Here is a 17,902-nt window from a genome sequence, read left to right as displayed (position 1 = left end):
GTTGAAATGAAGCTGGCGAGGTAAGCAGAAACTTAAAAGACTGGAGAGTCTTTTAAGCCCTAAGGAGAAGGAGGGGAGCACTTCACTCTAAAAGGTTCAACAGATCACACAGAGCTTCGAAGGTCATTATCAGAATTTTGAATTTAGGAGTTAGAAAAGAATTAGTGGTTAAGAAATTATTTAGGTCCCTCATGAGATTAAAATTGGACCAATAGGTAATTCAGTTATTTATGGAAGTGGCTTAGATAATTCTTTTCAACAAAAGAGAAACAGTTTTGGGTGATTTTACTTTAAAAGTTAAGTACATAGCCCTGGCCGTGTGGCTCAGTTGGTTGAGTGTTGTCCCATGCACCGAAAGGTTGCTGGTTCCAATCCCAGTCAGGGCACATACCCAGGTTGTGGGTTCAGTTCCCGAACAGGAGGCAACTGATTGACGTTTCTCTTCACATCGGTGTTTCTCTCCCTCTCTCTTCCTCTCTAAAATTAATTAAAAAAAACATATTTAATAAAGTTAAATACACACATTCATTTATTGAGTACCACCTATGTACAATGTAATGCATTTCAACATCACCCACTTCCCCCTGAAATCCATAGTCTTTCTAAACTGACAGGGAAAGGGAAAGGTGACTACAGAGTTGAACATAGACATGATTGGTAAAAGTGCTCTAAGAACACAAATACAGGTTTTTGAGAACCTTTAGCAACTTTCTAGGAATATCCATCCTCACTGCCCACTTAGATAACTACTAAATTTCAATGTAGTTTCGAAAGAAGTCTGTAGGCCTATTCTTCCCTACCATTTTCAACCCCAGGTTTAACAATCCTATATAATAAAAATCCAGAGGCATCATGATGGAAACGATCAGAGACCAGACCACCACGGCCCCTCGCAGGCTGGCCCCACCCCCAAGCAAGCGGTTAGGGGCAACCAGGCAGGCAGGCAGAGTTGTTAGGGGTGATCAGGTAGGCAGGCCAGTGGTTAGGGGTGATCAGGTAGGCAGGCAAGCAGTTAGGGGTGATCAGGTAGGCAGGCCAGCGGTTAGGGGAGATCAGGTAGGCAGGCCAGCAGACAGCCCATTGCCGGGCTGGCCCTGCCCCTGTCCCCAAGCAAGTGGTTAGGGGCAATCAGGCAGGCAGGGAGAGTGGTCAGGGGTGATCAGGTAGGCAGACCAGCGGTTAGGGGTGATCAGGTAGGCAGGCAAGTGGTTAGGGGCAATCAGGTAGGCAGGCCAGCAGTTAGGGCTGACCAGGTAGACAGGAGAATGGTTAGCGGCAATCAGGTAGGCAGATGGCCCCTCGCAGGGCTGGCCCTGCCCCCCAGCAAAGAGGGAGGCCCAGGCCAGCCAAGACATCGCACCCCAGCCTGTCGCCTGCAGAGGGAGGCCACCGGTGGCAGGGGAAGGGGAGCAGCGCTGCACAGATGGCAAGCAGTGGCAGTGGCGGGGGTGGGGCCAGCTGCCTGCAGCCAGGCGAAGGAAAGGGGTCCCGGATTGTGAGAGGATGCAGGCCAGTCTGAGGGACCCCCTTGAGTGCACGAATTTTCGTGCACAGGGACTCTAGTATTACAAATGGAATGTGGATGAATATACAATGTCCCAAATAAGATAATGGATATAAAGATCTAATAAATATAAAATCTTTTATTTAAAATGAGGCATATCCTGAAATACCACAATGTAAAACCCTGAGAATAAACTGACCCATAAAAATTGCTTTATAATGGAATTTAAGTAACTGTTCTGTAATTGACAAAAACAAATAAAAAGCAAAGAGTACTTATAACTAATCGAAGTGTCCACATTTGTTATGCTAAACTAAAAAATCATGTTTTAAAAAAATACCAAATTGGAAAATTAGCCACTATGAACCAACACCTCAATATAAAAATAAGCCTATCAGGGGGAAACTTGGTAAAGGGTTCAAGGGACCTCTCTGTACTATCATTGCAACTTTCTATGAATCTAAAATTATTTCAAAATAAAAAGCTTATAAAAACATATCTGGGGTGTATAAAAAGACAGCAAATACATTGGTCTGAATGATTACTTATTTTAGTTAATGTCGAATTTGGTGGTGGACTTACAGAAAAAAGTTAAAATAATGAAATCTAGAGTAAAATTTTATAACAGAAATAGTATAAAATCATGGAAAAAGAATGTAAAGCATCATGTCCAAATACTGGCTCTACCACCCACTAGCTGGGTGACTTTGGACACATCACTTAACCTTCTCAAAAATACTGTGAAAATGAAATGAGATGTGAAAGTACAGTTTGTGAACTGTAAAGCCTGTACAAATGCTAGCTATTAATTCAAATTCCCCAGCCTCAATTCTTTTTTGTAAGGGACTATCTCCATTTTATATCATATATTCTTCCAATGGAACAAGAACGCACTTAAAAAAAAATGGTATTCAAACAAACAAATACAGCAACTCAGTTTATTACATGCAGATTCTTCTGCATTGTTGCTAACAGTTCACTGGTCCAAAATTACTAAAATACTTAAAAAACTATACATTATGTAAACAAAACATAAATAAGACAGCATAGTTCTTTGTACATATAGTTTAGTACAGGTTGTTAGGAATTTAGGAATATGTACAATTTTACACCATGGGCTGCATTTTCACAATGCATAAATATATATATATATATATTTTTTTTACAGAAACAAAAATAAGATTTCACTAATGACACAGAATACCATATTGTAGATACACACTGCAATAGTCCAAATTCAAGAAGAAACATGTCAATGCAAGTGCGCAAAAGGCTAGCTTACTCCAAACTAGTCAATCTTGACTTTGTTCAATTTGTTATACAGACAGGTAAAGCCTGTCTACTTTAAACAAACAACCTCTGAGAACATATACCAATGAGTGAAATGGAACAGGTATTTCCCTCCCCAAGAAAACAAAGCCTTGTTGCAAGCTAATGAAAAGATACATTAACACACACACACACACACAAACAACACACACACACACACACACACAATGTGTAGTATGTTTTCAACAGTATAATAAACAGTTAAAATTTATATGGGAATCAAAACAATGCCCCATTATTTAAAAACTGGCTCGTTTAGTCTAAATTCAAGATGCAGCTGTGTCAGGCTTTTCTAAGCCAGATGATTGAAACGCAGGGAAGACAGAGGCAGGCTTTCGACTGGCAGATACAACAATTTGAGAGAGAGATGAAGAGAGTGAAGAAACCTTAGATGCTGGAGTACTTATGGTATTCAAAATGGCTCCTTCTGGGCTAACCAACAATTTTTTGACTGATGTGTCCAAATGAAATACTGAAGTACTACTTGGCAGTGGAGGATTACTAGAGCAAATGGCAGAAACCAAAGATGTCTTAGCTAAAAGAGTACTTGGAGGAGACTTAATTACTGAAGTCAATGACACCGCTGGTACAGGAGGTGGAACAGAAACTTGAGCAGTTGTGTTTATGATTTGTGGTTGTGTATGTACTGTGGGTAGAGAACTTGCATTCCCAAGAGAGTTTACAATTTTTGTAGAGGTTCTTAGAGCCTGTTTCACAGGTTGCCCATTTACATTATTTGATGCTAGTGTGGTCTTTTGGACAGGATTATCTACTGGTGTAGGCTGAATGCTTTGGCCACTGTTAAGCACTAAGGGAGGTCCATATTTTGGATTAGTAGATATAAGGAGAACATGGCTGCCAGCTCCAAGACCTTGTGGTGGAACAATAAACCGGGTTCCATTAATCATGATCTGAGTACCAGGTGCCAAAGGCGTACTGGTGTTGATGACTATTTTTTGCTGAATACAAGGTTCAGTGAACTGACTTTCTACCACACTAGTTACATGTGATGGTGCTGTAGCAGTATGAATGGCAGAGCCACCTGGAGTAGAACTGTAACTGGAGGTTGACTTTACTAAAGCAGGGGATATTGGCTGGTTTGGCAGAGAAGCAACATTGGAAATATTAACTATTTTACTTGGACTCGGTGAAAGGGATGGCAATTCAGTTTGAGGTTTATTTGTGTTCATATTTGTTGGCACTGTAGCTGAAATCCCTGGTGACTGAAACTGGACAGAAGTCTGAGATTGTCTTTTAGAAAGAGATACAGAACGTGTGGCTCCTGATACTGTTGCCACTTGTGGGACTGTGTTGATTTTAGGGGATATAGTCACAGGTGTAGGCAAGGCAACATTAACAGGGATTTGCAAAGCTGATGTCAAACATTTAGGAGACACTGTTGGTTGTGTAGTTGAAATCAGAACAGATGATGCAAGATGTCCTGTTTTCACAGTTGATATCGCCACAGTGTTTCCGAGATTTGACGTGCAAAGTCTATTTGACAAAATAGGCATAATTCTTGAAGAGGTATCATTTCCACTGACTAAAACAGGAGGTCGTGTCACAACTGAAGCAGAGGTTGAGGTCACTGAAAGAGAACCTAAAGATACATTTGCTCCTGTTACTGAAAACATGTTTACTGCTCTTGTTGCAGAAACCACTGATTCATTAACAGTAGTAATATTCTGACTCACTAAATTTGAGCTTACTGGAATTGAATTACCACTTGTGGACAATGGCAAAACATAGCCCTTGGTACTTTTTTCTTCTCCTTTTGGGGTTACATTTTGCAGTATGTTAATTGATGGTATAGCTGGCACACTCCCTGAAGTATTTACAATTGCTTGACCTATGTTTAGCCCGATTTTCACATCTTTAATCTGAGACACAGTTGTTGATGAATTTATTTTCATTGGTGCTCCCACTGTAGATGGAATTAGTACTATCTGAGGCTGCTCTGGAGTCTTAACATATGTTTTATTCAAGGGGGGAGTTTGTTTTAATGGTTCTGCCACAATAGTTGAAGTGCCACTGGAAATTGGAGCATTAATAAAAACTAATTTCTGGGCAGATACACCTGTAGGTGTTGGTGCAGGTGTCACATTAATTGGAGTTCCACTGCCAGAAGAAAGAACAGATGGAGCTGATACCAGCATAACTTTTTGAACTGTAGTCCCACTGATCACATCTCCATTTGTTGCTACTGATGCTTCTGATCTTGTAACAGGGTAACTTTTTGTGATATAATCTGCTTGTTGCTGTTTAGTTGGAGTATGAATAGCATTTGCATTGGTTTGTCCAAAATTTCCTGGTGGAAGGCTAATTACACTTACTGAACTATTTGCTGTTGATGATAGCAGAGTACTAGAAGAAATAGAGGACTTTAAAGGAGAAGAGGGCATGTGTGAAGTCTTCTCTATCATGTGGCCCAAATTACCACTTACAAGAGGTTGTCCTAATGTAAGTTTGAGATTTTTCCCCACGGACGGATTAAAGCCAGCTGGAATGGAAGCAGAAGTCGGTGTTTGGCCAAAAGGTGGAAGACTAGATGTAGTAGTCATTCCAGCTACTGGTGAAAAAGCAGAGGAGGATGAAGTTGTTGATTTTGGCACCAGAAATGCCTGAAGCTGAGGAGCAAAAGTGAAAACTGAACTCGAAGATAAACTGTTGGGTGAATTTTGATCTGTATTTGTTTGTACTTTCACAACTCCAGTGTTCCCACCTCGTGTCCTAACAAGAATTGACTGTGAATCTCTGATACACACAGTTTTCAACTCTTGCTTTGCTTCAGAAGAATCAGAAGTTTGTTGTGCAAAACTGTTGAGGGAGCTACCAGGATTTGTAGATCCACTTAGTGTTGTTGCCGATAACAGAGGCTGAACTATGGAAGAAATGGTGGGTGAAGCAATGGGATGGGGGAATGTGGTTGCTGAAACTGCATTTTTGACTTTTCCTACCTCACTCTGGCCATTCTTAACTGGTGGTGTTAATAAACTACTTATGGTGGTTACAGGTGACAAAGGCTGTGGTCTACCACTATTCACATTTGACAAAGGTGTAATCGTCTTGTTGAAAACTGCATTAGGTAGATGGGTAGAAGAAACAGCTCCTGTTGACTTGACAAGAACTGTTGCTGAAGAAGAGTTTACATTTGCTGTCTGCTGGAAAGATAAACCATGTTGTTCTGTATCTTTTTGTTGAAGTGGTGGTATTTCTTTTGCAACTGCTTTTCCTTCCTTATGATGAATCACAAAATTCTTAGGCAGAATGAGGACCTGCTGCATGATTTTTTCTCCTGTCTTAGGATCCAGCATAGGTTGCATCTGAATCTTTACCGAGCTGTTATGAAGATCTATGGGCAACCACTGGCCACAGGGTGTTTTGTATACCATCTGTAAAGGACCTTTTGTACTGGTGTGGCAGGTCAATGCTGGCTTTATGGGGCTTGCTTCTGGAGGAGATATAATTGGCTTTTCCACAACAGAAGCACTTTTACCTGTGGAAGGGGGCAGTTGATTTGTTAAGGTCACTTTGTTCCCAATATTCGTTGCAAGCAAGGCCTGAATAGGTTTGGTCCCTTTCTGGAGAGTAGACACTGGTGTTGAATCCACTGAGACAAATGATTCTGGAAACAGTGGCTCTGTATGCTTTGATTCATTCAAATAGTCAATCTGCATATCATCTTCTGCATTCTCAACTGTTGTCTCATTTGTGCTTAACTTTGCTTTCTTCCTTGGAGAAAGTTCTTTTGTGCTATCATCCAGATGACTAGTTTGTTTGGACTGTCGCTTAAGTGTTTTAGGCAGTGTCTTCAGTATATCTTTAGAAGGCAATTCCTTTTTCAACAACTTGCTTCTGGCCATAGGAAACTCTATTTCTGACAATTTCATATCATCTGAAAATTATAAAACAAGCATTTTGTTAATATAAATTGCAAGTGAATAGTAATAAGACCAATTATTTTTTAAAAAGTCAATCTTTGAACTGACAATTTATTAAGAAATTTATAAGGTGATTCAAGTCTCAGCACCACTGATGGAAATTAAGGTAAGATGACCTTTGACATAGTAATCTTGATATAATAAAGATTTTCAAGAACAACCTATTATTAACAAGAAAATTCTTTTTGGTTAACTTCTCTAATTCTGCTGACTATGTAAGTGCAAAAGGAAATTTTACATCTTTTAAAGAGATCAAGCCAGCAATTAAAGGCTAAGAATTTAGATTTGGAAAGAAATCTAGTCTAGTTCTCTTCACAGGAAAATCTTGATGTCAAAGAGAGATGGTTCTCCATTCTAATCTATTTTTAGAGACTCTAAAGCAGGCGTCCTCAAACTACGGCCCGAGGGCTACATGCGGCCAGCAGAGGACATTTATCCTGCCTGCCGGGTGCCGCTGCCTGTCCTGCTTAGCAGCCGACTCGTCCCGGGCCCGCAGTGCGTATAGGAATTTGTTCATAGTTTTTTTTTTTTTTAAAACTATAGTCAGGCCCTCCAACGGTCTGAGGGACAGTGAACTGGCCCCTGTTTAAAAAGTTTGAGGACCCCTGCTAAAGGATGAAAAGTGTCCAGCTTTTACTGGTGTTTAATTATCCCTATAGTAAAAAATTTATGCTCATGTCAGGTCAAACTGGGTTGATAAGAACTTACTCTTTTTCAATTTACTAAAGACATAAAATACAACAGGTTAATTCATTTCTAACCACAAATTTTCATACTAACCCTCATATAACTAAAGAAAGTCATTTAATTAGATTTATATAATAATATAATCTAATGAGTTGAAATGAATTACAGATAATCTAATCCAGCCTTCATATAAGAATAGTGTGTCCACTCAGGTATCATTAGGCCATCAATCTTGGTCATTCCTTATTAAAAAATAATCTTCACAGTATTAAGGACTTTCCAAGTTCCCATTTAAAGTAAACATCAGAAACAGTGCTTCAAACACAGTGATAAAAAGAGGCTGAACCTATTTCAAAGGAAGTGCAGATCAAGGCTGTGTGGTCTGTAATGAGCAGAGGCACACATATAGTTTGGAGTCAAGCATTGATTCCAGAAACTCCCAGAAATGTAGTAACTTCAAAGAAACTTTTATTAAGGACATAGTACACCTTCAAAACATCAGATTTCCCCAATCAATACATGTCATCAACCAGATGATATTTTATCTCCACATAATATACTAAAACTTCTCTGAGCTTTTAGTGTTGATTTAAAAGAAAAAAGTGTTTTTTTTATTAAACTTATGATTTCTTTGATTAGTACTGAAGTAACAGTCTTTGATTTATTATAATTCCATGATAATAATTAGCCATATTCTGAAAGTAACAATGGGGACTGAATTACAGAGGTGTAATGCATAGTTTTTTTTAATGCCTACCTGAATCAAAGTGATCTTTCTCCAGGATATCTAGAGGTTCTGTTGAGTCTATAGACTTACTGATTTCAACTTTAGGAGATTCCTTTCCAGGATCTCCTTCACCTTCTTCAGTAGTCCATAGTTCTCTAGTAAATTTATCATGATCAGGCTGTCTTCTGAAATCATCATAGTCTTTCTTTAGGCGGCTCCTGAAATATAATGCCCAACATAACAAAAAAAATACCCATGTTTAGTTCAGTCTTTCCAATGATTATTGTTTAAGAAGACAAAACCCAGGGTATAGCATAAGAAATTGAAAAGATTATATCTGCAACTTCAAAATAAAGTGTTTGAACATTCTACCTATTTGTCTTTCTAAACGCTGCTGATAGAGAAAAAGATAATTCTTTCTAAGAATACTGATTTTAGATAGTCTTAAAATGACTAATTATAATATTTTAAAAGGTCATTAAAAAGTTAATCAAGAAATTCTAAGAAACAGTACCTATCTAGAGAGATTAACAAACAAACAAAAAATTCCACCATTTAATCCTGAGAGTAATTATTTCTAAACCTTTGGGTCTACTAGAAAGAATTCTTTATTAAGCACCTACCAAAGCTAAATCATGAAGAAATAGAAAATATGACTAAATCTATAACTAATAAGGAGATCATATCAATAACAAAAAAAGTCTTTTGACAAAGAAAAGCCCCAGACCTGACTACTTCACTGGTGAAGTTTACCAAACATCTAAGAAGAACTAATATCAATCCTTTCCAAACTTTTCCAAAAATCTCAAAAGGATAAAACATTTCTTAACTCATTGTTTGAACCCAGCATTATCCTGATGCCAAATCCTGGTAAAGACACTACAGGAAAAGAAAACTACAGACTGCTATCTCTTATAAACATTAATGCAAAAATTCTCAACAAAAGACAAGCAAATCAAATTCAGCAGCATATTGGAAGAATTATACATCATGACCAAATGGGATTTATTCCTGAAATGCAATGATGGTTCAACATACAAAAACTGGTTAATGTAATACACCACATTAACAGACTGAAGAAAAGAAACTGCATAATCATCTCAATTATTGCAGAAAAAGCATTTGACAAAAGTCAACATCCTTTCATAATAAAAACACCCAACAAATGAGAAACAGAAGGAAACTACTTCAACATTAAAAAAAAAAACACCATACATGAAAAACCCACAGCCAACATCATACTCAATGGTAAAAGACTGAAAGCTTTTTCTCTAAGCACAGGAACCAGGATGCTTGCTTTTGCTACTTCTATTCAACATAGTACTAGATATTCTAGCCAGAGCAATTAGGCAAGAAAAAGAAACAAAGGCATTCAAGTTAGAAAGGAAGAAGTAAAATGATCTCTGTTCACAGATGATATTATATGTAAAAAAACACTAAGGGCTAAAAAATATTGCTAGAACTAATAAATTCAGCAAAGTAGGAAGATATTAAGTCAATACACAAGAATCAATTGTATTTTTATGGACTGACAATGATCAAAGTGAAAAGGAAATTAAAATACTTAGGAATTAATCAAGAATGTGAAAGACTTATACAATGAAAACTAAAAAAACATTGGGGAAGGAAATTAAAAGAAGACATAGGTATATAGAAACATACCATATTCATGTATTGGAAGATAATATATTTTTAAATTTTTTTCAATTACAGTTTACATTCGATATTATTTTGTACAGTATTAGTTTCAGCTATACAGTAATAATGGTTAAGACAATCATACTTTACAAAGTGGTCCTCCCAATATCTTAAGTACTCATCTGGCACCATAGATAGTTACTGCAATATTATTCACTATACTAGAGGCCCAGTGCACACATTCGTGCATCAGTGGGTCCCTCAGCCTGGCCTGTGCCCTCTCGCAATCTGGGACCTCTTGGGAGATGTAGCAGTGCGTGAAGTGGCAAGCAGCCAGGGAGGAGCCTTAGCCAGGGCTGGCGCCTCGCCACTCCTGCTCATCCCGGCCCTGCTGTGTCTGCAGCTTGGTAGAAATGCCACAGAGGTGGGAGAAGCTCCCGCCGCCGCAGCTGCACTCACCAGCCGTGAGCCCGGCTTCTGGCTGAGCAGTGCTCCTGCTGTGGGAGCACATTGACCACCAGGGGGCAGCTCCTGCATTGAGCATCTGCCCCCTTGTGGTCAGTGTGCATCACAGCAACCAGTTGTAATGGTCACTTAGGCTTTCATATACATAGATTCCTTATGCTGTACTTTACATTCCCATGACTATTTTGTGATTACCAATTTGTACTTCTTAGACCCTTCACCTTTTCACCCAGACCCCCAACACCCTCGCCTCTGGTGACCATCAATTTGATCTCTATCTATAAGTCTATTTCTATTTATTTTGTTCTTTAGATTCCACAAATATGTGAAATCATATGGTATTTGTCCTTCTCTGACTTATTTCACTTAGCATAGTACCTTCTAGGTACATCCATACTGTTGCAATTGGTACTTTAATAATTATTTTTTTAATCCTCACCCAAGGATATGTTTTTATTGATTTTAGAGAGATAGGAAGGGAGGGAGGGAGAGAGAGAGAGAAATATCACTGTGAAGAGAGAAACACTGATTGGTTGCCTCCTGAATGCACCCTGATCAGGAGGTATGCATCCTGGAACCTAGGTATGTTCCCTGACCAGGAATGGAACCTGCAACCTTTTGGTTTATGGGACGATGTTCCAACCAACTGAGCCACCCAGCCAGGGCCCACTTTGCCCATTTTTAATACTTTTTTTTTTTAATTCTCACCTGAGGATATTTTTTCCATTGATTTTCAGAGAATGAAAAGGAGGGGGAAGTGGGAGGGAGGAGGGAGAGAGAGAAAAACATCAATGTGAGAGAGACACATCGACTGGCTGCCTCCTGCATGTGCCCTGACCGGGGCCGGGGATGGGAACCTGCAACCTAGGTACATGTGTCCTTGACTAAAATTGAACCCGTGACCCTTCCGTATACAGGCCGACACTAACCACTGAATCATGTTGGCCAGGGTTGCCCATTTTTAAATTGGATTGTTTTATCTTCTTTGTGTGTGTGTTGAGTTGTATGAGTTCTTTATAAATTTTAAATATTAACCCATTATTAGATGTATACTGGTGAATACCTTTCATTTAGTAGGTTGTCCTTTTGTTTTGTTGATGGTTTCCTTTGCTGTGCAATACATGTAGTTCCATTTGTTTATTTTTCTTTTGTTTCCCTTGCATGAGAAGATTTATCAGAAAAAATATTGCCAAGAGAAATGTCAGAGATTTTACTGCCTATGTTTTCTTCTAGGAGTTTTATGATTTCCAGTCTTATATTTAAGTCTTTAATCCATTTTGAGTTTATTTTTATATATGGTGTAAAAGGTGGTCTCATTTCATTTTTTTTGGCATTTATTTTTCCAATTTTCCCAACACCCTTCCAGGGGTCCTCAAACCAAGGCCTGCGGGCCACATGTGGCCCGCCGAGGACATTTATCCGGCCCGCCGGGTGCCGCTGCCTGTGCTGCTTAGCAGCCGACTCGTCCCGGGCCCGCAGTGCGCATAGGAATTTGTTTCTAGTTTTTTTTTAAAACTATAGTCCGGCCCTCCTACGGTCTGAGGGACAGTGAACTGGCCCCCTGTTTAAAAAGTTTGAGGACCCCTGGTCAATAGACTGTCTTTATCCCATTGTATGTTCTTGCCTCCTTTGTCAAATACAGGGTGTCCCCTCAAAATGTATACACACTTTAACAGCTGATAGCTCAATTTTGAAAATGAAATGTATTTTAATAAACATTGGCTTTATAATTTTTCAAAATGTGTGTATACATTTTTTGGGACACCCTATATTTACTAACCATAATAGGCCTGGGTTTATTTCTCAGCTCTCTATTCTGTTCCATTGATCTATATGACTGTTTTTATGCCAGTACCATGCTGTTTTGATTATTATAGCATAGTTTTATATCAGGTAGTGTAATAACATCCACTTTTATTCTTCTTTCTTAAGATTGCTGTGGCTATTCAGGGTCTTCTGTGGTTCCACATAAATTTTTGGATTACTCTCACTGTTCTTGGTACCAGATGATGTCAGCAAGTAAAAGTCGCTAAGTGTTGCTTTTAGAGAGAAATTAAAATGCACATTAGGTCTCAGTATGATTTAAGCAAAGTGCTGAGTTCAGTATTTTTAAAATAGACTCACCATAGGGACAGGAGGGGAAAAAGTGTCAGAATCATCTGTGAATCTACATGTTTTCTAATTATGATGTTGACTGTAGTTTTCATCTGCTGGTTTTGCTAAACCTCCAGACACTAAAAAAGAATGTGCCCATTAGCAGGTATGACCCCCCCTAGCTGTCTCCACCACTGGCATTGGGGAACTGAGGAGTGCGGACTTGTTTAAGACATTAAGGTTCTCCTCAACTGTCCACACCGCACATTGATTTTCTGTCATAGCTCTATGCCTGGGGGCTGGACCTCTTCATTGATCCACTGAGAGCATTTTTAGTGCATCAAAGAGATGCAGGAGGTGAGACTCAGAAGGAAAGATGGAAACCACGCTTTTAGGGCTGGACACGGCTCAGCAGTGTAAAAATCACACACACACACAAAATAAAAATTTTTGGATTACTTGTTTTAATTCTGTGAAATACGCTATAAGTATTTCAATAGGAACTGCAATGAATCTACAGATTACTTTAAGTAGTATGGACATTTTAATGATGTTAATTCTCCCCATCCATGAGCACAGTATATGCTTCCATTCAATTTTGTGCTTCACTGTCTTATAATTTTCTGAGTATAGGTCTTTTACCTCCTTGATTAAAAATTTTCCTACATATTTTTTAATGCAATTATAAATGGGATCGTTTTCTTAGTTCCCCTTTCTGCTAGTTCATTATTGGTGTATTAAAATGCAGTTGATTTCTGAATATTTATTTTGTATCCTACTACTTCACTGAATTCATTTATCAGTTCTAGTAGTTTTTTAGTGAAATCTTTGGGGTTCTCTATCTACAGTATCATGCCTTCTGTATATAACAACAGTTTTTCTTCTTCCTTTCCAATTTGGATGCCTTTTATTTCTACTTCTTGTCTGAATGCTGTAGCTAGAACTTCCAGTACTATTCTGAATAAGAGTAGTGTAAGTGTCTTGTTCCTGATATTAAGGAAAACACTTTTAGTTTCCCCCCATTAAGTATGATGTTGGCTGTAGGTTTTTGTCATATATGGCCTGTATTATGTTGAGGAATGTTCCCTCTATTCTCACTGTGCTGAGAAATTTTTTCATAAACTACAGGCCCGGTGCACCAATTCGTGCACAGGTGGGGTCCGGCCAGCCCTGCCCCCGATCAGTGAGTGTGGGGTCGGTCAGGAGTGGGGCCAGCCGAAGCGAGAGACCCTCGGCAGTTGGCGGGCTGGCCCCGCCCCCTGGTCGAACTCTGGTTGAAGGGACAATTTGCATATTACCCTTTTATTATATAGGATCAGTACTGGATCTTCTAAAATGCTTTTTCAGCATCTATTGATATGATCATATAATGTTTTTTTTTTAATGGGGATCTTACCATCTTACAGACCATGCTGTAATTTTTTTTGTTTATTTTAAATATATTTTTATTGATTTCAGAGAGGAAGGGAGAGGGAGAGATAGAAATATCAATGATGAGAGTGAATCATTGATTGGCTGCCTCTTGCACACCCCCTACTGGGGATCCAACCAGCAACCTGGGAATGTGCCCTGACCAGGAATCGAACCGTGACCTCCTGGTTCATAGGTCGATGCTCATCCACTGAGCCACGTTGGCTGGGCTGAACATATACTTTTTATCCTTCATTTTGTTTATCTGGTATATCACGTTAATTCTTCTGTGAATATTTTATCAACCTTGCATCCCAGGAAGAAATCCCACTTGATCATAGTGTATGACCTTTTTAATGTATTACTGAATTCAGATTGCTAATATTTTATTGAACATTTTTTCATCTATGCCCATCAGAGATATTGGCCTATAATTTTCTTTCTTTGTAGTGGGAAGACTTAATATTTAAAGATGCCAAGCCCTAGCTGGTTTGGCTTAGTGGACAGAGCATTGGCCTGCGGACTGAAGGGTCCCAGGTTCGATTCTGGTCAAGGGCACATGCCCAGGTTGCAAGCTCGATCCCCAGTAGGGAGCATGCAACAGGCAGCCAATCAATGATTCTCTGTCATCATTGATGTTTCTATCTCTCTCTACCTCTCCCTTCCTCTCTGAAATCAATTTTAAAAAATTAAAAAAAAAATAAAGATGCCAATACTACCCAAAATAATTTACAGATTCCACGCAACCCCTACCAAAATCCCAATAGTGTTTGTTGCAGAAATAGAAAAACCCATCTTAAAATTCATATGGAATCTCAAGGGACCCCAAATAACCAAAACAATCTTGGACCCCCTACCCAGCCAAAACAAACAAAAAACCCCCACCAAAGCTGGAGTAGTCACACTTTCTGATTTCAAAATTTACTACAAAGGTACAGTAATCAAAACAGTGTAGTACTGGCATAAATACAGACATATAGGCCAATGGAATAGAATAGCATTGAGAAATAAACCCTTTTATTATATGGTCACATAGTTTTTTACAAGGGTGCCAAGACCATTCAATGAGGAAAGAACAATATTTTCAATGACTGGTGCTGGGAAAAGTGGATACTCACAAACAAAAATGAAGCTAGACATTTTCCCAGCATCCCATATAAAAGTTTACTCAAAATGGATCAAAGACCTAAATGTCTCTTAATAGAAACACAGAGCAAAAGCTTCATGACACTGGATTTGGCAATGATTTCTTGGCTATAACATAACTCTACAGATACAGGTAACAACAACAAAAAGACAAATTGGACTTAATGAAAATTAAAAAGTTTTGTGCATTAAAGGAACTATCGACAAAGTAAAATGGTAGCCCAAGAATGGGAGAACATATTAATAAAACTTATTATCCAATAAAGAATTAATAGCCAGAATATATATAGAATTCCTCAAACTCAGCAACAAAAAAACAAACATCCTATATAATCCCACATAATAAAGAGGTAATATGCAAATTAACCCTCTCAGAAGATGGCTGCCTATGACCAATTTGGCAGGGGGGTTAGTGAGGGCCGACCAAACTACTGAACAAGCAGGCTGTGTGGGGCGACCAAGCTGGCAAGGGAGTTAGTGAGGGAAGACCAAATAACTGAACAGCAAGCTGCATGGGGCGACCAGGCCAGCAGAGGGGTTAGTGAGGGGTGACCAAACGACTGAACAGCAGGCTATGTGGGGCAACCAGGCCGGCAGGGGGGCGACCAGGCCAGCAGAGGGGGGTAGTTGGGGGTGGCCAGGTTGGCAGGAGGGCAATAAGAGGCGACCAGGCCAGCGGGGGGGAGGGAGAAGTTAGGGGCAACCAGGCCGGCAGGGGGGGGGGGGGCAAATGGGGACAATTAGGCTGGCAGGGGGGGCAGTGAGGGGCGACAAGGCCAGCGGGAGGGGGCAGTTGGGGGTGACCAGGCCAGCAGGGGGGGGCAGTTGGGAGTGACCAGGCTGGCACGGGGGGCAGTAAGGGGTGACCAGGCCGGCAGTGGGGGCAGTTAGGAGCAAACAGGCCAGCAGGGAGGGGACAGTTGTGGGCGACCTGGCTGGCAGCGGGGGGGCAGTTAGGGGTGACCAGGCAGGGAGGCAGGTGAGCGATTAGGAGCCAGCAGTCCAGGATTGTGAGAGGGATGTCCCAGGGATCGGGCCTAAACCGGCATTCAGACATCCCCCAAGGGGTCCCGGATTGTAGAGGGTGCAGGCTAGACTGAGGGGACCGCCCCATGCATGAATTTTGTGCACCGGGCCTCTAGTACTGACTCTATAATTGCCAAAAAACTTAAATAAACATTTCTCCAAAGATGCACAAATGGCCAATAAGCACATAAAAAGATATTCAATATCACTAATTAGAAAAATGCAAGTCAAAACTACAATATACCACCCACTTCATACTCATTAAGATAGCTACTATAAAAAAATAGAAAATAACAGATGTTGGTAAGAAAATGGAACCATTGTACACAGTTTGTAGGGAATGTAAAATTGTACAGTCATTGTGGAAAACAATATGGTGATTCCTCAAAATATTGAAAGTAGAATTACCATATGATCTGGCAATCCCACCTCGGGATATGTACACAAAGAATTAAAAGCAGATATTTGTATACCTATATGCATAACAATATTATTCGTAATAGCTAAAAACATGAAAATTGTTACCTAAGTGTCCATTAAAGAAAATGTAATAAATGCATACAACGGAATATTATTCAGCCTTAAAAAGGATGAAAATTCTAACATGTGCTGCAACATGAATGAACCTTGAGAACATTATTCTATAAGCAAGTCAAAAAAAGACAAATATTGTATATTATATAAGGACTTATAGCAGTCAAAATTATAGAGACAAAATATAGAATGGTGGTTACCAGGGGCTAGGGAGCAGGGAAAATGCGGAGTTAACAGGTATAGAGTTTCAGTTCTTGAGATGGATGGATAACAGTAACAAAACATTATGAATGTATTTAAATCATTGAACTGCACACTTAAACCTGGTTAAGATGGATGGTAAATTTTGTGCATTTTACCGCAATAAAGAAAAAGAATGTAAGGCACAGAGAAAGGGTTTTATTAACATTATTTTTTTCAGGGCTTGGGAGGTCTCTTGTACATAGGAGGCACTCAAAATAGCTGCTAAATTATAAATCAACAGAAAACTACTAAATATTCCAGGACATCTTCTCATAAATCCTAAATTAAGAGCCCTAAAGTAAGTAAAACAAATTATAAAGCTTCAATTACCTGTTTCTTTGAAAAGCTTTCATTAATTTTGGTTCCCATGGCAGCAGTTCATTTAAAAGACGTATCAATGTACTATGCAATTCTTTTACAGCTTGCCTCCGATGATACCATTTGCCCTAAAAACACAATTTTAAAAGTAAATCCCTTAGATTTAATCTAAAAATGAATGTCAACCCTTATTTTCTGAGTAAAAACCAAAACACCAATATCCATGAAATAAGTATCTCTTCTAGAAGATTGCAGAAAGGAGGACGTATCCTGTAATAAACCTTATTTGACACACTGTCATCAATTTCAATACTGCAATGATACACTGAGTTAATAATTACTGACACCTCCTCCACTTGCTAATAAGCATTACTCAAAAGCATTTCATTCATACATGGGGGGAATGGGAAGAGGGGACGGATGGAGTGAGCATGACAACGCATACGCACTCTAGCTGTATGAAAACTCTTCTGAGGTATGTGCACTTTAGTCTCACTTAACAAATGATAAATGATTTAAAGTCCTATAAGGTGACCCTGCATCTGCCTGATGCTGAAGTTCAAGTTCTTAAAATTACATCACTATCTCTTAAAAACTGTAACATATAATTTCAATCTGACATAGGTTATAAAAACCTCTAATAAAGATATGTTTTAGTAGTACCCATAGAATTATTCAAGTTATATCTCTAGGTAGCTTATACCCTATTCTCCACAATGTTAGTGTACACCTATCAACATCACCACCGCCACCATCATCATTTACTGTTATATAACAGATTGTATTTTCTTTTCTTTTATTGGGGAACGGGGGTGGTGGAGGGTAATGGCTTTGAGATGT

The 17,902-nt window shown here is 39.2% G+C and overlaps 1 protein-coding gene across 4 annotated transcripts in view; it reads right to left on the bottom strand.

Annotated features, from left to right (window-relative positions):
- Positions 1 to 1,492: 1,492 nt before the first annotated feature.
- Positions 1,493 to 17,902, bottom strand: part of BRD10 (bromodomain containing 10) — a 107,963-nt gene continuing 91,553 nt past the window's right edge. For 2 of the 4 annotated variants that reach the window (XM_080670549.1, XM_080670550.1), the window contains 3 exons: positions 17,075 to 17,190; positions 8,219 to 8,406; positions 1,494 to 6,728 (listed from right to left, as the gene is read on the bottom strand). In XM_080670549.1, the coding sequence (XP_080526675.1) occupies positions 3,100 to 6,728; positions 8,219 to 8,406; positions 17,075 to 17,190 (3,933 nt within the window). In that variant the 3' untranslated portion in view covers positions 1,494 to 3,099. Of the gene's footprint in view, positions 6,729 to 8,218; positions 8,407 to 17,074; positions 17,191 to 17,902 lie in introns of all 4 variants that reach the window. The other 2 variants (XM_080670551.1, XM_080670552.1) reach the window with 2 other exon arrangements.

Source organism: Plecotus auritus (genome assembly GCF_963455305.1).
Source record: "Plecotus auritus genome assembly, chromosome: 5".
Taxonomy (NCBI): domain Eukaryota; kingdom Metazoa; phylum Chordata; class Mammalia; order Chiroptera; family Vespertilionidae; genus Plecotus; species Plecotus auritus.
This window is presented reverse-complemented; position numbering and strand designations above follow the sequence as displayed.